General features: G+C 33.1%; 1 protein-coding gene and 1 long non-coding RNA gene across 2 annotated transcripts in view; both read right to left on the minus strand.

Annotated features, from left to right (window-relative positions):
* The window catches only part of BCHE (butyrylcholinesterase), a 73,834-nt gene extending 51,406 nt beyond the window's left edge, over positions 1 to 22,428 (minus strand). The window contains exons 1-2 of the mRNA XM_082458411.1: positions 22,287 to 22,428; positions 14,657 to 16,181 (exon numbers count right to left, since the gene is read on the minus strand). Of these exons, the coding sequence (XP_082314537.1) occupies positions 14,657 to 16,181; positions 22,287 to 22,401 (1,640 nt within the window). The 5' untranslated portion in view covers positions 22,402 to 22,428. The remainder of the gene's footprint in view (positions 1 to 14,656; positions 16,182 to 22,286) is intronic.
* The window catches only part of LOC309659159, a 1,097,080-nt gene that overhangs the window by 578,484 nt on the left and 493,662 nt on the right, over positions 1 to 24,934 (minus strand). The window lies entirely within an intron of this gene.

Raw genomic sequence — 24,934 nt, forward strand, 5'->3', positions numbered from 1 at the left:
CTACTTAACAGGAGGTTGTGCATCAGAGGTTACTGCCCCTCCCCCACCCACAGCTGCTTGTCTGGCTGTTAGTCTGTGACCTCTCAGTTCTGTTGTAAAGTTGCTTGCTTCCTGCCTTAGCTCTCAGAAATCTTCTGCTTCTGATTGTGTCTCATCTTAAAAAACAGAGAAATAATTCTTTCAGAATTTAGGGCACATTATAAGTCCATAGGTTCCAAAGGATGAAATATAACCTTTTCTGTGGAATGAATATCAAAGAAATATTTCATGACAGCCTTTTTTTGATGTTCAGAATATTTGGGTGGTGGTTTTACTTTCCCTTTGCTTCCCATCTCTTGATTCCCTTAGGTTGTGCTCTTCAAAATCCAAGTTACCGACAGCCTGATTTCTAACCAAAGGGTTTGCATTGTATATAGATGCATGGTTTTCTAATAAGAAAATAAATAAATGAATAAAGTTAGGTAGATGATTATGATGCTGACACAAAACCATTATTAGTCACATTAATCACTATACCATTCTCATCAGCACACAAACCTGTTGCAACATCTCCCATGAAAAAGCAAAAACAATCAAAAAAACCTCCTGCTCTCTTGTTCCCACATCCCCTGGTTCAATTCCCCTGTTCCACTTAAAAGTAAAGCTCTTCGAAAAAGACGATTCAAATTGCAATTTCTAATTATTTTCCTCTCATTCTCCTTTGAATTGCCATTAAGGTTTTAGTTCCTAACACTCCATCAAAATATCAGGTATCTTTGCCACCAATAACCTCCACAGTTCCAAACCCACGAACCTTTATATACAGTTTCATATAGTTTTCCTTATACTTATCCTATATTTGATACAGATATTCACTCCCTCCTTGAAATGCTTTCTTCATTTGGTCTTGGGAGATATCTTGTTCTCCTAGTTGGTCTTCTCACTCATTGGCTAAGCATTCTATTCTCTCTGCTGGTTACTCTTCCTTCTCCAAATCTCTAACCTTGAAGAACTCAGACATCTGCCTCCGTAAATGATATAGTCCTTTCTCGTGACTTTAAATACCATTTTCATGTTGTTAGATACCAAATTTATATCTCTAGCTTCTGCCTCTCCCTTGAATTTCAGACTTCAGTATTAGAAGAGCTATTTTACTGCTCCAAGTGTCTACAGAATAGGCAGCTTAAATTTAAAATGTTTAAATCAGCACTTTTGATTACACAATCTCAACCATTATCCTACCGTAGTCATCCCTATCTCAGAAATTGGCACCTCTGTTCTTCTGGTGGCTCAGGTCAAAAAACTTGGTGCATCCTCTTCTCCACATGCTCCCTCATATCCCACAACCAATCTATCAGCAAATCCTGTCAGATCTTCTTTCAAAGTATATCCTGACCATTCCTTTCCAGTTATACCTAATTCAAGACACCACCTGGATTACTATAATAGCCTCCTAACTCCTTTCTCTGATTCACTCTTATTTACCTACCAGAGAGATGACATGCTTATAAACTTTGAGTCAAATTATGCCACTCGATTGCCCCAAATGTTCCACGTCTTACTGTTTCACTCAGAGTCGATTCCAGAAAGCGTATCTAAGCTCTAAATCTTATATAGCTTGACCCTCTGTGCTTCTCTGACTTTGCCTTTTACCACTTACCCCTCACATACGTCTTGCTGTTCCTGCAACATCCTAAATATTTCAGTCTTAGGGAACGTCCTTGCTGCTTTCTCTCCTGAGAAAACTTTTTCCCAAGATATCGACACAACATTTTTCTCTGGATAGCCACATGATTAACTCTGTCATTTCGCTCTAATATAACTCTGTGAGAGGCTTTTCACGGCAACCCTACGAATAGTGTCACATTCCACTCACTTCAGGCTCTATGTCCCTAAATATGCTTAATATTTTTTCAGACCTCTGATCACTATAAGACATATTATACATTTGTTTATTGTCTTTTTCCGTCTATAAATTGTAAGGCCCCTGAAGGTAGAAACTTTCTCTGGGATTTTTTTTTTTCCCCTCCAACGTTTTCCTTTTCGTTTTTTTTCTTTCTTTCCCTCGGTATATTTTGATTACTGCTGTATTCACATCACCTAAGTAATACTTGGTGCATACAGGCTTTCAAATATATTTGTTGAATGACTAAATGGAAGAATGAATAAACAAATCATCATATTCCATGACCCATCTAAAGAAACATTATTAATTTGTGATTAGCAAGTGCTTTATAAAAGATGTAAGTTTTAATTACAAGGAGCTTCATAAAATGTGTAATTTTTCCTATTTCCAGAAACATTATCAAACCAGCAAGAGCCTGATTGGCATTATGGCTTTTAAGAAAAACATAAATTCTAACACTTGTGATATCATTGGGTTATTATTTATCAGATAAAATATATTTTGTAATTAATAATTCTAGTCATAAAACAAATATTATTTATATATCAATCCTTAGAGAATGATACACCGAAAGTAATTCAATTTAATTTGTAAGATAAAGATTCACTTGCTTTTACATAACAGAGGTCTGTGGACAGGTGAATATTAACATTTCATGTATAATAAATCAATAGATTATCCCACCAGGTTAATAGTATCTATCATGCTAATGTGAAGGTGTCCAGGAGCGATATTAACATACAGAAAATTTAAAAGAGTGGAGTTATGCTTTTTAGCTCTGATCTTGAGTGTTATTGACTGGGAAGGAAAATTGGAGCAAAAACAATTTCTTGGAACTTAATATAACCAACCACATTTTAATCATATCTGACTATGGAACAGTCAGAAAAATATAGTATTTTAAACAGCAAAATATTTAAAGTCACATTTTGGTTACTGCATTTTGTTATTTTGAGGTTATTATTTTGTATCTGACAAGTCTTTTGAAGTATTGCATTTATGTGTATATTCCTGAAAATATGACGCTGACTTTTAAAAAAAATTGATAATTAATTCTTATTTCAGATTGAACTTAAGATTTACAGGTAGACTGTATGTTGTAATTTTTCCAAATACAGAAAAAACTTTGGGCAAACATAGAGAACAAATCACATTAAGCTATTTCCAAGTAAATTGATCCTATAAATATGATTTTCTATGTTTTAATGAGCTCCCTTATACCCCAAAAACATTAGTTTTCCCTTACTTCACTGTGAAGAGTATTTCAAAACACTTAGTCAAATATATTCCAGTATAGCTATCTTTGTAGAGGCAGTAGCCTTTTGGGGAATTTGGTTTCTCCTCATTCCACTGTCACTGATGGTAAAATATTGCGACACTCTAACATGGTCTTGCAAGTAATCTTATGTACATTTTAAATTGTCCTGTAACATAATTCTTTTCTTTTCATATAAGTTACACTAATGCATATGTATATTTTTTCACTTACATTTATATTCTATTCGTTAAACTAAGTATTTTACAGAAACACTGCAGCCAACATTTATTGTTTTATTCCTTACTAAATACTCACCTAATTCCTAAGGGGGAGAAAGGAATTTGAAGGGATAGAACATTGATGCATTGGTGCAGTCATGATAACAATAAAATAAATCCCAGGAGACTTGAACCCTAACCCTTTTGTGAGTCATCAAAATGTTCCAGTTAGGTTAATTATGATAATGTACCACAAATAATTATAGAATCGGAGAGTAAGGACTTTTTCCCTCACTCTGGAAACCACATGAACTATTATCTGTCAAAAAATCTAATTATAAGCCTGACAATAATTGGACTAGATGGCCAGATGACAGTCTTTCACAAACTTAAATTTGTCTCTATATGTCACGATGTCTAATTTTAGTCTATGCTCTGCCCTTACCTCTGTAACATTAACCAGGCAGGTATCAGCATGCTAACATGTTAAAATTATAAGTTTGCAACCAAATGCATTTCCTAAGCATATTTAATGACTGCTTTCATAATAATTCATGGTGAAGACAGCCTGGAGAATGGATAATAGAAGGAAATGAAAGTTAATCGTCTTGAGTCATAGCTAATCTTTGTTCTTCCCCTATTAGCTCCAATTCACTTTTCTTCTATGGACCACACTCTTCTCATCAGAAAATGTTAAATAGTGTCATCATTTCAGCAAATTTTCATTCTAATAATAGCATCCATATACTTCATACCTTGTCAGTATAATGGTACCGTTCACTTTAAAACTATCTTTAACTGCTACTCTTTTGGTGTATTTAAGACATCTCTTATTAAAAGGTGTGTTGTAATTAAGTCCTAGAATATTTATTTTAAGTTGGAAAATATAATAAAAATAAATTCAAGTGTAATTTGAAAATTAATATCTTGGTGAAGGGATATAAACTCTATAAAATGAGAACAGACACATGCTAAGTTCCTATACAGAGATTTAGAATAAAGGGGCACCAGTTCTCCACTAATATTTTCTTTAACTTTTCTTCAGTTTTTCTATTACCTTTTAAAAACATAAAATGATTCCAGGAGATGAAAAGAAAAGAACACACAAAGAAAATATACTTGTTTGAAAATTAAGTGGGGTTGAAATGTTATTTCAATCACTTTATTTCTTGTGTCATATATAAGTAAACACAAAAGAAATATAGCTATTAAACACTAAATATTATTAAATAAACTTCACATTATAAATATTAGAAAATACATTATTATTAAGTTCACTCCTACTAGTAAAATGAAGTTATAGCAATACATATGAAACACCCATCATATATATATCTGGAATATAGCAATAAAGTTCATTATTTTAGAAATCTGGCAAATCTGTAATTTCTAATTATTGCAATTATAATTTATTACACAGAAGCAGGCCTATTTTAAATTCTCCCAATTATTCAAAGTAATCTTGTGCACTAAGGAATAATGACTTAGCATTTCATTTAATGTCACTTACTTTCCAGTACAAATGTCAAGAACTGTTTGTATTTATTTTTTACAGATCAGTGAACCAGGGGACTGAAAGTTTAGTAATATATTTTTCTTTCTATTTAATAAGTTGTTCCTCACACTGTAAGGGAATAAATAATAAATAAATAAAACACACAAGGATAGCAGCAGGTATACTGATGTGAAGTTACTAAAAATACTTTGTTAAGTAACTTTTTGGTTTCATGACATCAAACAAAATAAGAGTGCCTTGTGTTATATCATTTATTTCTGGCAAAGAAGTATTAGGAAACAGTAACAAATTCTGAGCAGTTCCGAATAAATGAATTCTCACCAAAAAGACAGAAGCAAGTTAATTGCCTCAATTTTGCAGTTTACCTTTATTTGTTTGAAAACTTGATTAATGTTGAGTCAGGAAGTTAAACAATTGTACATTCTTGGGAGGAAGCCAAATTTAATCTTAGATAAGAATAGATTGAAGTAGTTTATGCCTGGTAGGGGCAAAACTGAATTTGTTTAATGGAAAGGAGGAATGCAGTTTCCTGTCAATGATAAGGTTTATTTCAACATGTCAATAGGGTTGTATATTTATAGTCCCATTTTTCAGATAAGGAAAAACAGTAAGGAATTTTAAGTAACTTGCCTAAGGTTATATTATATACAAAGGATCTGTAGAAAGATTAACACTGGACACATCAGGGCTATCACTTACGATGGGGAAGACTGTGTAACTGCACTGTGAATAGCTCTCCTTGAGGTTGTGCCCTGGAGGAGCTCTGAAAATAGCACCCAGAGAGGACATAGCAAACAAAAGATGCTCTGCAACAGCAGGAGGCAACTGGAGTTGTCCTGGAATAATGATCCTCTATCTGACGTTATGCTACTAATTGTATTTTGGCTTATTTTCCTTCTTTAGCTGTTCTGCTCTATCTGACAAATCAAGTTTGATTTCACCAATTTCCTGTATCACTGAGGTAGTGCTGAAAATATGTCATTAAGTGTTGGTTAATTTAATCTATTGGTCATCAAGCTATTGACTGGATGAATAATTGATGGATATATATGTTATATGGATATTTCAACAACTCCTATTATAGGATATTGGATATAATGCACATATGGAACTGTCTGCTATTTGGATATGGGTTTAATTCATTTTTAGAGATGGGATTGAGGGAAAAGCAGAAGCAAGCAAAGTACATATAGGTGGAAATTCCAACTAGCAAAGGCATAAATACATTGTGGCTTCTACTTTATGAGGACTCTCAAAGACTGCAACTAAAGACATTAAATTTGAATACCATTTAGTGCTTTCACAGAATAATGTTTTCTTTATTTTTGCAAGAAGTCAAATTAAAAAGGCTTTTTTTCTAATATATCTTGGAAATTGAAAAGATCTTTTAAAGTAACTGAAAAAAATGAATTTCATGGAACTGAATGAGAAATGTAAGGTTAAGATTCTCTTAAAATACAAATGAGAGAGAGGTTGGGCTTTCATCTTCATCCATGATGGAGTGACTGAAACTGGATTAACTCTCCTACCAAAAACAATTATATACTACACCAAAACCAAACAAACCAAAACAAAAAGACAATGAGTTTCAGGAACTGGATAACAGGCAGCATAAGTCTATGATGTTTGAGAGAAGGGGAAGTTCAAGGTGAGTTCACATTTACTGTGGTTACTCACATAAGGATAAATTATTGTCCAAGATGCAGGGAGCTTGAGACTAAGCAGAGTACAGTAGGTTCACTGAGGTTAAAAGACAGAAATAAGAGTTCTAGGATACAGAAGAAACTAGAATCTGTGAGACAAGTCTCCCTGCAGATCTTTGGGTGAGTCTTGGGTTAAATATGTACAAGATGAGAGTATGAGAGGCTAAACAGAGAGAAGATGCTGCAGGGCTGAGAGCAGAAAAGAGATGGGAAAACTGGAAAGTGAATAACTATTATAATGTTGTCAACACTTTTGTTTTCATCTCATTAATAGTCCAGCTGAGTGGAAAGTTATAACTTGGGAATGAAGAGACTCAGTCTATCCCCATCCTAATAGACACTTAAACCAAGTAACTGTAATATCCTCAGTGACAACGGACATTGGAGTTTAAGTCCTGCCAAGTTAGAGGGTTTATAAAATATCTTGGGCCTTTCATGGATTCACTCTAACAAAATATAAAACCAAGCCTATACACATTTGAGAAAAATTCAAGTCTATACACATCCCTTAATTGAACTGCCTAGTAAAATTAAAAACAAACAAACAAACATTATTCCATGGAAACATACATTCTTCAGAAGAGCCTAAAATAATATAGAATTTCTACTCATATCATCCACAAAGTCTAGTACAAATTTGAAAATTTCGAGACATGCAAAGAAATAGGGAAACAGAAAATGAACCTGTGAAACAGATATTGGATGAGCAAACAAAACCTTAAGGCAGCTATTTTAAGTATGTTCAAGAACTTAAAGAATAATATCTTTAAGTAGAACACAGGGAGGAACTCAGAAAAATAATGAAACTACTGAAAAAAATTAGATCTGAACACTAATAAGTGAAATAAAAAAATCATTGGGTAAGTTCAACCACAGATTGAAGAAGATAGGAGAGTCATTGAGCTTGCAGAGAAACTAATTTAAAAATGTACCTAATTTGAAAAACAGAAGCAAAACTGAAGAAAAAGGAAGAATAGAAACGAGACTGTGTTATTTGTAGTGAGGTGGATGGACCTAGAGTCTGTAATACAGAGTGAAGTAAGTCAGAAAGAGAAAAACAAATACCGTATGCTAATGCATATATACGGAATCTAAAAACACGGTACTGATGAACCTAGTGGCAGGGCAGGAATAAAGACACAGACATAGAGAACAGACTTGAGGACATGTAGGGGGACGGGGAAGCTGGGACGAAGTGAGAGAGTAGCATTGACATATATACACTACTAAATGCAAAATGGATAGCTAGTGGGAAGCTACTGCATAGCACAGGGAGATCAGCTCAATGTTTTGTGATGAACTTAAGAGATGGGATAGGGAGGATGGGAGGAAGGCTCAAGAGGGAGGGGATATGGGGATATATGTATGTATATGGCTGATTCACTTTGTTGTACAACAGAAACTAACACAGTATTGTGAAACAAATATACTCCAATAAAGATATATTAAAAATAAATAAATAAATAAAATAGAAAAAAAATGTATCTAATTTGAAAAACAGAAGCAAAACTGAAGAAAAGGGAACAGAACCTTAGAGACCTGTGGAACAAAATTCAATAGTCTAGTGCATGTATATTTGGAGTTCTTGAAGGAGATAAGAGTGAGAATGGGGCAGAAGGAATATTTGATGGAATACTGACACAAAATTTCTCAAATGTGACATTGAAAATCACCAGGAAGAATCTTAGTAAACACCAGACCAAAACAAAACAAAACTCCTAACCAAAGAAATCACACTTGGAAACATCATGAACAAACTATTGAAACCAAAGATAAACAGAAAATTTTGAAATCAACCAGAGGAAACATTTTTTTTTAATTGTATACAGTGGACAATCATACGAATAAAGGCTCACTTTACATCAGAACTGAAGAGATAAGAAGAAAATGAAACACGTCTTTAAACTGATAAAAGAAAAAAAGATCAAACCAGAATTCTATCTTCTTAAAAAATATATCATTCAATTGAAGCAAAATAAAGGTATTTTCAGATTAAAAAAAGCTGAGGACATTTGTAACTAGCCAAACTGCCGATGAGAAATCCTGAAGGATGTTCTTCAGCACAAAGGGAAATGATGTCAGATGAGAAGTAGAATCCACAAGAAAGTGTAAAGAACACTGGAAATGGTATATACATGAGTAAACATAAAAGAATATTTTTTCTTTTCTTTTATGAATTTATATTAATATAACTAATCATTTAAAGAAAATAAAATTTTATGAGGGACTTTATATTATACATTGTATAAACATATGACAACAATATAAAAAACATGGAGGACAATAAATGAAACTATACTGTTAGTTTCTTACATTTGTGAAGTAGTAAGAGTGAAATGGAAAATAGGAAGCATGAATTGTTTAGAAAGTGGGAAATGTCAATGGAAAAGTGTTAAGTGGTTCAGTATTAACTCTAAGTAGATAGTTATAAGTTAAAGAAACAATTGTTAGCATTAAGACAAATACTGGGGAAAAAATTAAAGGCAAACTAAAATATCTGTTTAAAAATAAAATCAAATAAAACATTAAATTAATGCAGAAAAAAGCTGAAAAGGAGCAATAAGAAGGATGGATTAAAAATAGCAAGGTGGTACCAGAAAACTACTAGAGCTAATCAATGAATTTGGTGAAGTTGCAGGATATAAAATTAATGCACAGAAATCTCTTGCATTCTTATACACTAATGATGAAAAATCTGAAAGAGAAATTAAGGAAACACTCCCATTTACCATTGCAGCAAAAAGAATAAAATACCTAGGAATAAACCTACCTAAGGAGACAAAAGACCTGTATGCAGAAAATTATAAGGCACTGATGAAAGAAATCAAAGATGATACCAACAGATGGAGAGATATACCATGTTCTTGGATTGGAAGAATCACCATTGTGAAAATGAGTATACTACCCAAAGCAATCTACAGATTCAATGCAATCCCTATCAAATTACCAATGGCATTTTTTACGGAACTAGAACAAAAAATCTTAAAATTTGTATGGAGACACAAAATATCCCGAATAGCCAAAGCAGTCTTGAGGGAAAAAAATGGAGCTGGAGGAATCAGACTCCCTGACTTCAGACTATACTACAAAGCTACAGTAATCAAGGCAATATGGTACTGGCCCAAAAACAGAAACATAGATCAATAGAACAAGATAGAAAGCCCAGCGATAAACCCACACACCTATGGTCAACTAATCTATGACAAAGGAGGCAAGGATATACAATGGAGAAAAGACAGTCTCTTCAATAAGTGGTGCTGGGAAAACTGGACAGCTACATGTAAAAGAATGAAATTGGAACACTCCTTAACACCATACACAAAAATAAACTTTTGACATAAATCATAGCAAGATCTTTTTTGATCCACCTCCTAGAGTAATGGAAATAAAAACAAAAATAAACAAATGGGACCTAATGAAACTTCAAAGCTTTTGCACAGCAAAGGAAACCATAAACAAGACGAAAAGACAACCCTCAGAATGGTACAAAATATTTGCAAATGAATCAATGGACAAAGGATTAATCTCCAAAATATAGAAACAGCTCCTGAAGCTCAATATTAAAAAAAACAAACAACCCAATCCAAAAATGGGCAGAAGACCTAAACAGACATTTCTCCAAAGAAGACATACAGATGGCCAAGAAGCACGTGAAAAGCTGCTCAACATCACTAATTATTAGAGAAATGCAAATCACAACTACAAAGAGGTGTCACCTCACACCAGTTAGAATGGGCATCAACAGAAAATCTACAAACTACAAATGCTGGAGAGGGTGTGGAGAAAAGGGAACCCTCTTGCACTGCTGGTGGGAATGTAAATTGATACAGCCATTATGGAGAACAGTATGGAGTTTCCTTAAAAATCTAAAAATAGAATTACCATATGATCCAGCAATCCCACTACTGGGCATATACCCAGAGAAAACCATAATTCAGAAAGACACAGGCACCCCAATGTTCATTGCAGCACTATTTACAATAGCCTGGTCATGGAAGCAATCTAAATGCCCAGCGACAGACGAATGGATAAAGAAGATGTGGTGCATATATACAATGGAATATTACTCGGCCATAAAAAGGAACAAAATTGGGTCATTTGTTGAGACGTGGATGGATCTAGAGACCGTCATACAGAGTGAAATAAGTCAGAAAGAGAAAAACAAATATCATATATTAACGCTTATATGTGGAACCTAGAAAAATGGTACAGATGAACTGGTTTGCAGGCCAGAAATTGAGACACAGATGTAGAGAACAAACGTATGGACACCAAGGGGGGAAAGCAGCGGGGGGGGTGGGGATGGTGGTGTGGTGAATTGGGCAATTGGGATTGACATGTATACACTGATGTGTATAAAATTGATGACTAATAAGAACCTGCTGTATAAAAAAATAAATTAAATAAAATTCAAAAATTCAAAAAAAAAGAGAAGAAAATCATAGCAAGGTGGTAGATTTAAACAAAAACATATTGACAATTACATTAACTATCAAATGGATTAATCACACCAACTGTAAGAAAGGGTTTTTTTTTTTTTTTTTTTTTTTAAATAGGTAGGTTGGAGTAAACGGATGGAACAAAATATGTTATGTAAATGTAAGCATGGGAAACTTGATGTATCTATCTTAATATTAGGCAAAGTCAACTTCAGGACAGAGACATTTCATAAAGATAAAACAGTCAATTAATCAGGACTACATAATCCTAAATGTACATGGAATTTATAGTATAGATTTAAAATATTAAAAGGAAAATTAGCAGAACTAAATGGAGAAATAAAAAATACCATAGTTATAGTCCAAGATGTTAATACCCTTCTCTCAGTATTTAAAACAAGTAGGCAAAAAATATTAGTAAGACTATTAGAAGACCTGAGCAACCATGAACTAATTAATCTACAGAACACACCATACCAAATAATTGAAGAACACGCATTCTTTTCAAGAGCACATAAGATAATCACCCATAAGGATCATATGCTGGGTCATAAAATAATTCTCAATACATTTCAAAGGGAAAAAATCTTACAAAGTATAGTCTCTTACTAGAACCGAATTAAATTAGAAATCCACAACAAGATATCTAGAAATTACCCAAATAGCCGGAAGTTAAACAATAGACTACTAAACAACCCACTGGCAAAATAAAATATCACAAAGAAAAATTCAAAATTATTTTGAACTTAATCCTAATGAGAAATACAATATATACTAAACGTATTATTTAAGGAGAAAAATTCATTAAAACATTTTATGAACCATGAACTGTAAAACTCATTTTCCTGGATGATTATTACAGCGCTCAGTTCTACTTTTTTACTTTCTTGATGTGTCATTTTGGGGTTATATGGAAGTAAAATCCTGCAGTTTCCCAGTCTTGGCATTACTGACCTTTGGAATGAATAATTCGCTGTTGTGGGGGGCTGTCGTGTGCATTTTAAGATGTTTAGCAGCACTCCCAGCCTCTACCTTGCTAGTAGCACCCCAACTCCAGACATTGTTAAATGTCCCCGGTATGGGGAGTAGAGGGGAACCAAGGGGGAGAATCTCCCTGGGATGAGAACATCAAACATCATGTTTGTGGTCAAATAAATATGGGTGGATTTCCAAACCTAACGCTTAAATCAACTTTGTTTCCATGGAGTTTAATCATTCTAAACTTCTGTATATATTCATAGGTATACTTTGAAAACAGATAGTGCACACCAGGAGATTAAAATTATGTTTGCCATCAAGTCAAATCTCAACACATATGACATGTTATTATCTGTTCAACTGTGCAAACGTGGACTCTAAAGAAACTCACCGACCGAAATGACATCTTGTTATGGCTGAACTTCTTAAAAAAGTTTAATTTTTATGGTTTACAATCTTGTTTATATGAATTTATCATTATAATTAAAAAGTGTCAACCTTTATTTATTTCCCATTAAAATATGCTAATCATAGAAGGAGATTAGGATTAAACAATCTATTATTCTATTAATTGTCAAATATTCTCTTCTTTGACCTGTTGCTATCTGTGTACCATAAATATGACCTTTACCACATCTGGTTCTCAGTGTTCCCAATTGTGAAATAAGAAAATATAAATTTCTTGATGATTTAAACATGCAAAGTATGAAGTCCTTTAAAAATTTACAGGCATCAATAATTTGAAGAAATATTGATATTTCCCTTAAGTTCCCTTAATATTCCCCTTCAGTTATGTATAATCTCTAGAATTGCCAGAAAGAATTAAAAAACATATTCAGATGATTTAATATGGATAGAGCCTTGAGGGAGAGAACAGAATGAAATATACGTAATTCTAATGCAACTCTAGAAATAAGATGATCCTTCTTAAGCAGAAATTTAGACTGATGTTGAGAAGGTGTAAGATATTGCACAGCTACAGATAATATAATAACAGATAATATAATAGCCTACATATCTTGAAAAAAATTTTTTTTACCCATACTAGCTTTTACCTGCTTTCACTGAATCATTAACCAAATATTGGTAAGTGTGACATATACTAATATCAGTACTTTAATGAGTATCCAATAAAACCACACGTTCTCTTTCAAGAAGCTAGTCTTAGTCTAGTTTAGGAGGCTCAGAATACAATAAAAGATAGGATTTAGACACGTGACAGTCAATGGCTTCTGTGAGAATGAAAAAGAGGTCTGAAGGAATTACAACTCTAGGAATTAAATATACATTGTATGAAACATGTAGTCAGTCAAAACTTTAACAAAATAGTAGGACTTGTGTCATTAAAAAGGAGAGAGGTAAATGTTCTAAGCAGGGCACATAGCAAGAACAAGGCTCTAAGGCGTAGTAAAGCTTGAAATCTTTGGTATTCATGAGATAACTTGTCTACCAAGCAACAAGGTGTTGGGGAGTACGGGTTGCAGCAAGATTATAGAAGCCTCTTAATGCCAGATGGAAGAGTTTTAGCTTTATACACAGTAAATAAGTATCAAAAATTTTGAGATGAATTATATCATACAAGTACTTTGTAGAAAGATACATACAGTAACATGGAGTACAATGAATTCCAAATGGAGGATGGAAAAGAAAACCAGAAAGCAAAATCATTCTCAACATTCTTTTCAATCATAAAACACAGGACAACAAATTGGATTAATGCATCAATCGATTTGTGAGTTTCTGTAAGCACTTTTCAAAAAAAGAGATGCCCAAATTTCTATTCTTTTATTATTCTAATTGATACAAATTATTCCAATGTATAAAATTGAATTTGGGGTTACAAACAGTAAAAAAAAAAAAAAAATCTTATTTTTTATACACACAAAATATTAAAAAAATAGAAAATATATTTAAAGAGATTATTTTCCTCTGACTATTGAAGACATACTATCACAACATTTATAATATATGAGGGAAAATATGTTCTTTTGTAACATCTCTGATTATGTAAGGTAATGTCATCCATATGACTACTCAAGTGTAAAACAGCTTAGCTGAACAAGATGACTCTTGTAGCTCTCATTCAACACAGGTTACCTAAAAGCTCTGAACAAACATATTAGGGAATAAAAAACGTTGATAAAATGGCAAATTCTGTATTTTGAGTAATCTGAGGTCCAACCCTATCACCACCTTGCCCTTTGATTTTCTTGAGCAGGGATGTATTTCTTTGTGTATCAGATAACAATGTACTACTGCTTAAGAGCATGAGAAAAAGAGAGAGACTCCTAATCTCTCTTAAACCTGTGAACACTATAAACTTTCAGGCTTAATAACATGTCACAGTAATTTTAGTTCTCAAGGTAAACATCTATTTCCGTACAAACTTTGGTGAAAATTGTTAAAGTACTTTGCAGTACTTTGGAAATGAAATCAGAAAATATTTTTCATAAAATTTCTTTGATTATTTCTTTTAAGCACTCTGATGCAAGGAACTGAAATGCAGTACATAATAAAAAACAAAACCAGCTTAAGGTATGAAGAGAATAAATATTCAAAATGTTTCTGTACCTTTAATGAAGTCTACACTGGAGACCAAGCAAAGTTAAGCAAAACAAAACAAAGCCAAACAAGAACAACTACAAAAATTGGCACTTACCCATATTTTGCAAAATTTGCCCAGCGTTTCATAATGGATCTACTCAAAACTTCCTCAGCTTTTGTGTAATTAACTCTTCTTTCCAGAGGTAAACCGAAGACAAATTCAATCTCATAACCATGCATCACTCCCATCCATTCTGGCCAAGGGAGTTTGGAGGATCGGTGTTCAAAATAGTAGAAAAAGGCATTGTTTCCCATATCTGAGAACTTTTTGGTGAACTCCAAGGCAGGGCATATGATATTATAATCCCCAACAACATCATCCAAGGCCTCACGGTAGTTTTCAGCTCTCTGATCATCTAACCAGTCCATGTAGTGGAAAAGGATCGATTCCTTTCCAAATTCACTCAATCCCGGAAAAAATATTTTTAAACCTTCTTGAAATTCTTTTCTAGTTATAATACTATTGTTATCTTTGCTGAAACCAGGAGCACCGTATACTAAAAATGCTGTCCCTTCATCTTTGTTAACACCCACCAAGATCTGGGTTTTTTTGAACTGTCCAAGTTGGAGTAGTGTGTCTGGCATGTCAGTGAGAAAATCACCATCCACAGTTGGACCAAAGTTTACTGACAAGAGCGTACCATAAGGGACAACAAATACTTCATTCAGAAGAATTTCCTGGGGATCTTTATCTCGAAGACATTTGATTATCTCAGTCTCATTTTCTCTAGAGCAACCAATAAATTTAGCTAAAGTCAATGTTCTGTTCCTAGCTTCATAAAGAGATGTCACTACCCAAGGGGAATTAGAGGATCCACTTTGCAGAATGGCTCTGGTAAACAATGGGTGGCTTCTAGGAGAAAGTAAATGAAGGCTAACTGAAGCTGCTCCTGCACTTTCTCCAAAGAGAGTTACACTCTTAGGATTTCCACCAAAGGCTGCTATATTTTTTTGGACCCACTGAAGGGCCAACTGTTGATCAAATAAGCCCGTGTTTCCTGGTGCCTCAGGATTTCCCGGTAAAGCTAAGAATCCTAGGGCACCCACCCTATAGTTCATTGAAACCACAATAACTCTTTCAGTCCGTGCCAGAAACTTGCCATCATAAACATGCAAAGACGATGTCCCAGTTTGAAAACCACCACCATAGATCCATACCATGACAGTAGCATTTTTTGGTTTAGGTGCTGGAATCCACACATTCAGATATAAACAGTCTTCACTGAGGTCAGTGTTCGGGTTCCACATCTCTGATCCAAGGAAGCCTGGGAAACTTTGATCTGTGTTCTGATAGCAAGAATTTGCATATTTTGTGGCATTCCAAATATTGGGCCACTTGGTCAAGGACTGTGGCTTTTTGAATCGAAGTCTACCAAGAGGTGGTTGTGCATAGGGGATTCCAAGAAAGGCTGTTACTGTGCCCCCAAGAACTGGCAAGTTCATCCCTCTGACTTTTCCATTCTTGGTGGTAATTATGACGTCTTCTTCAGTGTGTGACTTCCCAAAGAGCACCCAGAGCAGAAGAAAACGCAAGAGAAATCTGATGTATATGACTGTACCCTTGCTCTGCATATTGGTTTCTGCAAGAGAGATAAGCGGGAAGTTTTAACAGCCTCATGCATCTAGTATTATATTTTATTGATGATAATTAACTAAAATTTAGTAGTTCTTATCAATCCTATAAATTATGAAAACTAATAAATCTGTTACTGCTATAAAGACACGTAAAAAAACATAGAAAATGGTTGGAGATATTTCAGTGTTCAATTTAGAAATAAATGAAATGGAAAAGGAGAAATTATTTCAATTTGGAAAGATTCGTTTTCAAACCTCTGTAAGAAAGATGTAGTTTTTTAAGGAGGAAATTTGTCCAAGGCATTAGTATATATATATATACTTCTTTACCATACACAGCACCACCAAAGGTGGCATTAAGTGGTAGTCTACTTAATGATAGATATAATAGATTAAATTTCTACCATAGTTAGAAGAGGAAATACAAGCTTATATAGTCTCTGAAATATATACAGTTCTAATCATGGCTGGCTGGCTCTTGACAGTAGGTTAAGAACCTTTAAGGATCCTTAGACTTCTATTACTGCCTTTTTCTCTTTCCATGGTCCCTTCTGTGGTCCTTTTTGCCTAGTGGTTTCTTCCTCTATATAATTGTAGCCTATGGTCAGAAGAGAATTTGGACAAGCAATTCACAGAATGTGAAGTAACAAAAAAATACAGTAGTTGCCATTTTTCCTACAAATTGTGAAAACGAACAAATATGCTACCACTGTAAAGGCCTACGGGAAAAACTGGAAAGGGAAGACTGGATATATACCAATTCCTCTGAAACTGAATAACCACGAAGGGCTTTTCTACCTGAATTATATTGTCAATGGAGATAACGTTAGATGTGGGAGAAGTAACTGACTTAGAAGAAATTTTACACGCAGGGATTACTCAACGCATGTCTGTTAATTTGTTAATTGATTAAAGCATGTGCAACTAGGGAGGTTAAATGTGCTAGCATGGTCAGATTTACTTGTATTTTGATAGTGGACGCGATGAGTGAAATAAGAGGATTAAAACTGAGAAATTACTGGGAAAAGTGGGGGAAGCAAAAGTAATCTTTGAGACCTATAAAATCATAACTATTTGGCATTTTATTAAATAATATTTATTAATGATATGAAGAGAACATTTGGGGAAATCAAATTTTCATTAAAAATTCATAATGCATACTTGAGTTTCTTTTAAATAAAAAAAAATTTAAATCAGATTCTAAAACTCCAAGTGGCAAAGAGGGACAGAAAAATGTAATGCAGATATCATTTGAAAGAACTAACATCTTTATATAACTGAAAGAAAAAAGAAAATCTGATTAAAACTGTCAAATACAAACACTGATTCTCATCCACATAACAATAGCAAAGGTCCATACATGTACAAAATATTTTTATTATGTTTTGATAGAGTAATAATAAGTCCAACCTATGTGTCCAAGAAGCTAATCCTGTGAGCATTGAGAATTTGTATTAGTCTTTTTATTCTACTTTTTAAATTAAATTGTCTTAGAAGGCAGAGATTAAGGCACTATCTATGGTGATAACTGTCTCAGATCTACGATCCTCACAGTTAATCAGCCTCATTCACCACTGCTCATAGGACAGCTAGTGATCAACAAGTATTTTTTCATCCCCTAAACTATCTGAATAAACTAGTCCATTGTGTATACTATTTTGTTCAGTGTCTAGTATTTATAGATATATCTCCATCTATACCTCTATCTCTGCCTCTATTTCTGCCTCTATCTTTGTCTATGTTTATGGCTAGGTCTATATCTATATATTTATATCTAATTCTACTGATGTCCATATGTTTATGCATATATATACATATATATTTATACATAATGATTGTTATAAGGTTTAAAAAAATCAAACCATGAGATTAATTTTTATGCTCTCAATTTTTTTTTTTTTAATAAATTTATTTATTTATTTTTGGCTGCATTGGGTCTTTGTTGCGGGCTTTCTCTAGTTACGGCGAGCGGGGGCCACTCTGCGCTGTGGTGCGCGGGCCTCTCATTGCGGTGGCCTCTCTTGTTGTGGAGCACGGGCTCTAGGCACGTGGGCTTCAGTAGTTGTGGTGCACGGGCTTAGTTGCTCCACGGCATGTGGGATCTTCCCGGACCAGGGCTCGAACTTGTGTCCCCTGCATTGGCAGGTGGACTCTTAACCACTGCACCACCAAGGAAGTCCCTATGTTCTCAATTTTGATACAACTGAATTTGTGCTAATACCAATAAAATATATTATTGAAGTATATAATATTTTAACACTATGTATATACTATTATAAAATTTAACTATTATTATAATCATAACAAAAATGCAATTTATCTTCTAAAAATAATAAGTAAATAAAATGTCATAATAATATAAAGTTTCCTGTAAAGTTGACACTTACTAATAAAATTTTATATTTCTGAGAGTTAGGAGTTTTAGAGACACTGCTACCACACACCACAGTTGTGTGTTTTTTTTTCTTCCTTCTGATAATTCGTAAGACATTTCTTCTAAATAAATGGAGGAGGGCATTTGGAAGAAAGCAAAGTGCTGTGATAGATTTTTTTTCATTTTTAAAAACTTGCTTTAGAAAGGAAAAGGAATTAAGATACAAAGCTGGTTTATTCTAAGCTGCATCTCAACAAATAAATTGCAGCTTCTTTGGTTGGACTCATTCCTGCCTTTGGTCTAGCTCAATCAATGTATTCTGAGTCTAATAAAGACAATCATTTTTTATTTGGTTTTATATAAATATTATTTTGTCTTTTAAACCACAAAACAAATCCTAATAATTTTTGCTTTCTGACATTTTTCAAACTTTCATTCTATTGTTTATTAATTTTATTGCACAGCAAATATAAAATTACTACCAAAATTCTGGTTTTGTATGTAATTAATAAATATAATAATTTTCATTGCACGTGCTATGAAAGGCTGCTATAACATCTAAAAGGTTGTACTATCATCCCCATGTCATTTAGTTTGATTTATACTACTACTTCTTGTTTGTTTTTATTTATATTTTGTGCTGAGTAGAACTTAATGTTATATAATATGATTTATATGAATAATAACTTGCTTTTTCAACAATGATATCTGTGAGTCATCACCTTGGTATTAGTAATACAAGTACTTACACCTTGTAATTGTAAATAATGTAATTAGTAACATTCAAAAACTCATTGTAAGCCTGTGTTTATTGCAAGAATGGCAATATAATTCCAATTCACTTTCATGGTACCTGTTGTAGTGTATTATATACCATATTATTAAATCTAGGTTTTAATAGGAAAATATGCTTATGTTCACATACTCATTGTTAGCATAGGCTAGTGTTTTTTTTTATATTTAGCTTCAGTACTTTATTTAAGTAAGCATTATTTTGTTCTTTTCATAACCTGGTATTCTCTAGTCTCACATGTTGCACTGTGGTTTTACCATTAAGAGATGTTTATGTTTTAAATATATGCTATCACATGATTAAACAATCAAAAGAGAGACAAATACAAGAGACTAAGAAATGTTATTACTCTATATCTCTAAGTTTTTACTAATAATTAAAATATTCAATAAAATTTCATTTATTTCCTCCTATACTTTCTGGTGCAAATTGACTACTGGCACATTAAATAATTTAAACTCTGAGAACACATAACATGTTTATCATAAAGAACGGGGTAAAGTTTTATACCAAGGACAACTAAATATCTGAATTTAGATCAATTAACTTATTGTAATAATCTTTAATATTTGATTAAAAGACGGAGGTTTTGTTTGGAATTGCAAAAGAGAATGGATGGGAGTGGGAAGAGAGAAAAACCTGAAAGACAATTAATACTATAGTGTTCCAAGTTTATCAAATGCTCCAGAATATCAAAATCTACTGGTAATTTTGGGAAAATATTCTAAACATAAAAAATTTTTTTTTAATTAAAAAAAGGTAAAAAATAATTTCCTTCTTTTTGCATTCTTAATTCAATTTTGAAAGTGTCAAAATTCCTTGACTGATTTTTAAAATATATAAGGTTAGGCTATAAGATATGGGTGCAATCAAATTATTGATATAAAGAGCTATTTATTTGCCATATATTTGCCATAATTGGATATCAACCAAATTTTCAAAATAATTGGCCAGTCAAGGACTTCTTAAAGGATGGTCATGCAAAAATTGATAATAGTTTTCTCTGAATGCAATTTTCCTGTCTTTTAAAAAGTTTTATTAGAATATATATTTCTGTATAAAAATAAACTGTTAAAATGGTGGGGAAAGAGCCATCTAGAAAATATGATCTAGAACAAGTGCCACTAAAATGTATTTAGTTCAATTAAAACAACTGAGCCTTTATACGAAACCTAAAGAGCTTGCATTGTTGTAGGCTAAGTGAAGTGGGGAACTGAGGAAGTCTATTTATAAATAGACTATACCACTGTCTTTCAGGGACCCTTCAGATATCCAATAGGCACTAAAAGTATGTGTATACATAGAAGACACTATATTAGGCATGAGAAACAGATCTGTAACTGTCCTCAATCAGGAAGAACATCCACAGACTTTTCATTGTGTGAACAATTTGAACATTTAATATTAGAGAGATATCTTGGGTCTCCTTTGAAAGTTCAATCTGTTCTTAGGTTGACATCTATCCAATTATAATTCTCCAACGTTTGAAACAGTTTAGTTTTGATAAGAATGAGCAGATTTTGGCATGAAAGCATTAAAATGAAGACAGCATACAATTTAAGTATATATTATTAATTGTTACCAAGAAATAAATCAAAGCACAAACTAAATTTGTAACTAAGATATCATTTGCTAAGATATTATTAGCTTATTTATTATTAGCTTATATATTATTATTATTATATTATATTATATTATTAGCTTATATTCTAAAAATTGAAATGTGGAGTAGATCCCAAATATTTTCTTACAATTAAAGAAGCAGGACATTAAAAACAAACAACAACAACAGGTTTAGGAGAATAAAACAGAACTTTGCAAATCCAATTAGAAATTTAGTTTGCTTCCAAAAGGTCACGTTATTTCAAATACACTGAGAATTCTAAAGATGTCATTTAAAGTAAAAGTCACTCTTTAAAAGCTCAAGCTTATCCTTAAACAAAGTAACTATTTATATAAGTGAAATGTAATATTTATCATAGATATGAGATAGCTTATATTATGGAAGCATTACACAGCCTAGTGAGAGTAACTCCTAATTGAGTTTATTATCATGCAATATCTTCATAAAAATGTGGAAGAGATAACTTTAATTTTTTTAATTACAAATAAAAACTGTAAATAATGAAATAATTTTGCTCACATTTCAGTTTACTTTTAATCATTCATATATTTTATACTCAGTGCTTAATCCTCTGGTTAAACAAGAACTGATGTCAAATAAAGGTAGAGTTACAAAATCATAGGATGAGCAGAAAGTCAATATTTGCTTATTATTTCCATAATAATAAAATAATAGCAAATGTAAAATATTTTGCTATAAACACACATATTAAAAGAAAAAGAACAAACAGGGCAAATGGGGCAAAAGTTTGTAAATCAAATCGGGAAATAGATTTTTCCTTTTAGGGAAAAGAAACTTAGACTTTTTCTTTGCCAATTGATATTGTTAAAGTTTCAGATGACAAAATGTTAAGTACCCTGTAGAGCCAGACAATAACTATTCATTTCAAACCACTTTAAAAAAAGAAAAAAACTAGAGAGTAAGACTGGTCAAAAAACACTTTTGTTACTCTTTTAAGGAGAAATTCACTAAACAGTGCATTTAAGGGTAAAACACAGCATAAAGTGTTTTCCCTTAGAGGGTGCATTAGGAACATATATTACAGTGATTCTACAAGTGCTACGGTCCTTTATACAAAGTTGAATAAATTCATTATTTCCTTAGCAGTTAAATGGCCGCAGTCTGCGTTCCCTGAATAATCGGAAGATTTGATGTATGTGGCTGCTTCCTTACTTCATCTGTCCCATTTGCAATGACTGTCTCTCACAGAGCACCAAAGGGGCACAGCAAACACGTGAAGGGCTCACGTTCCTCCCACAGACTGAGCTTCACAGTAACTTGCATCTCTAACAGGAAGATGTAAATTCAGAGCAACTTACCCGACTCACTGCAATGAAGATGATAAAGTTTGCAAGGAATGGAAATCATATAATACTTCAGGGAAATGCAGTAAGCAGCTTCTGCTCCAGCCTGCAAATTGGACTGCACTGACATTACAATCAACTGTTACTGACAAAGCTCGCGAGAGTTGGCAGCTGCAACTTGATCTAGAGGCAGCCAATCTTTACTTTCTGACATCTGTTCAGAGGCTAATTGTATGAATGCAATAGTGATTCATTTACAGAAGTATTACCGGCGTCATGCTTTACGATTGCAGGCGCTCATCTAACAGTGAAGAAAAAAAAGACACAGAGCTTCATTAACAGACGCTGAAATTGAACAGCAAATACACAGGTTATTTTTGTTTGTTTTCTTAAACACTACCAGAACTTTTAAGATTTTTTTTTCTCCTTTAAGGAATATACATTTTTCTTATGCTTGTTTTGATTTAAAGATATACATGTTGCTTTAAAGAAATGCTGTTATTGAAATCTTTGTACCTTCAATCCGTGGCAATCATGGAGCTATAAAGGAGTGTAAAAGATTAAATAGGAAACTAATACTCTGTAGATAAAGCTATGAAAATCAAAAGACTAGCTATATACACGAAAAAAAAAAAAAAAGGCTAGTTATATGAATGAATGAATGTCTCTGATACGTATGTCCTTCCAGCTCCCACACCCCAACACTCATTTAAGTCATACAGATCTCAGCTTTGGTAATTTCCTAATCGGCGACCCTGCAAGCAGTCAAGTGTAATGAGAAGCCACAGACTTTCTGGTTGAGACAAGGAAAATAAAATACAATGAACAATCAGCACTAAACTTTATAGAAAAACACATTTGTCAGCTGAAAGGCTGTATTTATGTCTTTCAACCTTATCTTCTTTGACTTAGATATTTTGGAAAATGAGAAGACAAAATACAAAAAAAAAACTTCTTATAAACTGCTTAATGCCTGACTTCTCAATGCAGTTATATTCTTTATCTCCCTCAAATGATCACTTTCACTTTTAAATCTCTCATTTTGGGGCTTACTATGGACTAACCAGTAGGCATGTAATTGTGGATAAGCCCATTTTTTATTTTTAAAATATGGTGTTTAAAATTTCAAACATGCAAAGGTAAGAACTGTCATTTGTTATTAACACTATTCTGTGCCAGTCATTGTAATTGACAGTTTACATAAATTATTTTATTTTACTCCAACAAAATATATGAATTAATATATGAATTAATATGAATTCCAGTGTATGAATTAAATATTATTAATCACATTTTCAGATGAGGACACTAAGGCTTTTAAAGATCAGAAACTTGGCTATATACATCCTACCACTAGTAAGGGTTGGAATCAGAATTTTAACCTAGATTTGTCTGATGTCGTTCCATGTCAACTGTTTCCAAGATAATGACCACTTTGGTCTTTTAAAATTATCTTTTCTGGGAAAATTTCTGCTTAGGAGGTATTTATTAGACAATGAATTTCACAATCACAATGATTTATATTGTATTTAGAATATAGTTTATGTAATGACAACCTAGCAACACAAAAGTTACAGAGCATATGGTCTATCTAAAAGGAGAAAAATATTTTTTCAAAGGTGGTACACTGACAATCATGCAATGGATAGTAACGTGATGGCGTTTCTGTTTAAAATGTAGTCATTCTGGTGGCCCATGTGAAAGAGAGTTCATTGGTTTAATATGTGATTTTTTTTAATCCAAACGTCAAAATTCTTCTCTCCAACACAGCTCCACTGCACTGTTCTCTGTGCTGGCACGTGGTTGGTCTTATTCTCAAATCCTGCAATTACACCATAATTTGTTGCACCGTTTGTTACTTATATGATGATAATAATAATTTGCATACACTACTATTTGTAAACACTGTTCTAAGCCTTTGAATACATTAACTCTTTTAAAACTCAAAACCATCTTTTAAGTAAGTACCATTATTATCCCTATTTTATGGTTGAGGAAATTTATCCACAAAGTGTTTTAGTAACTTACCAAGAATCATACAGGTAATAAAAGTATTTTCTAATTTTTTAAATGTAAACACTTGCAATTGGCATTTTTGCAACTTTCACTTGTTTTCTTAATTTATTTTCCCAGAAGTGGAATAACTGAACTTGACTAGTAGAATGTGGATTTTTTGTTTGTTTGTTTTTGCAATTTTATGAGGTTCTCAATAGACTGTGGAATAAGAAGAGGTTTCCAACAGTTCTGGCAAAAGGGAAAATGTTCTTAATAGCAATAAATCTGAACAAGTCTCTGGAGCCAAGAGACTAGACATTCATACCTGGATGTGGCAGGTGAGGTATTTAAAGGTAGATTTCTTGACAAATTTTAAAAGTGCCCAGCCCTGCAAGCAAAAAGAATTCTTTAAGAGTACGGCAACACCTAATATTGGAAGTGCCTGCAGGCAGAAGCATCAGTAAATGATAAAACAAAGATCTCTTGGAGTTAAGGGAGAGTGAATGACAGGGAGTCTGAAGTAGCCCTGTGTTATTTAGACCAGGATATAGGTATTTTGTGTAAAAAGTTCTGGAAAGAGGTTTATAAGCCCAAACAATTTGGTTACAGTCTAGATCACTAGACTCTAAGAAGATAATTAAAATCAATAACAAGCTACAGCTTCTGAG

Source organism: Balaenoptera physalus (assembly GCF_965194825.1).
Source record: "Balaenoptera physalus genome assembly, chromosome: 4".
Classification (NCBI taxonomy): Eukaryota; Metazoa; Chordata; class Mammalia; order Artiodactyla; family Balaenopteridae; genus Balaenoptera; species Balaenoptera physalus.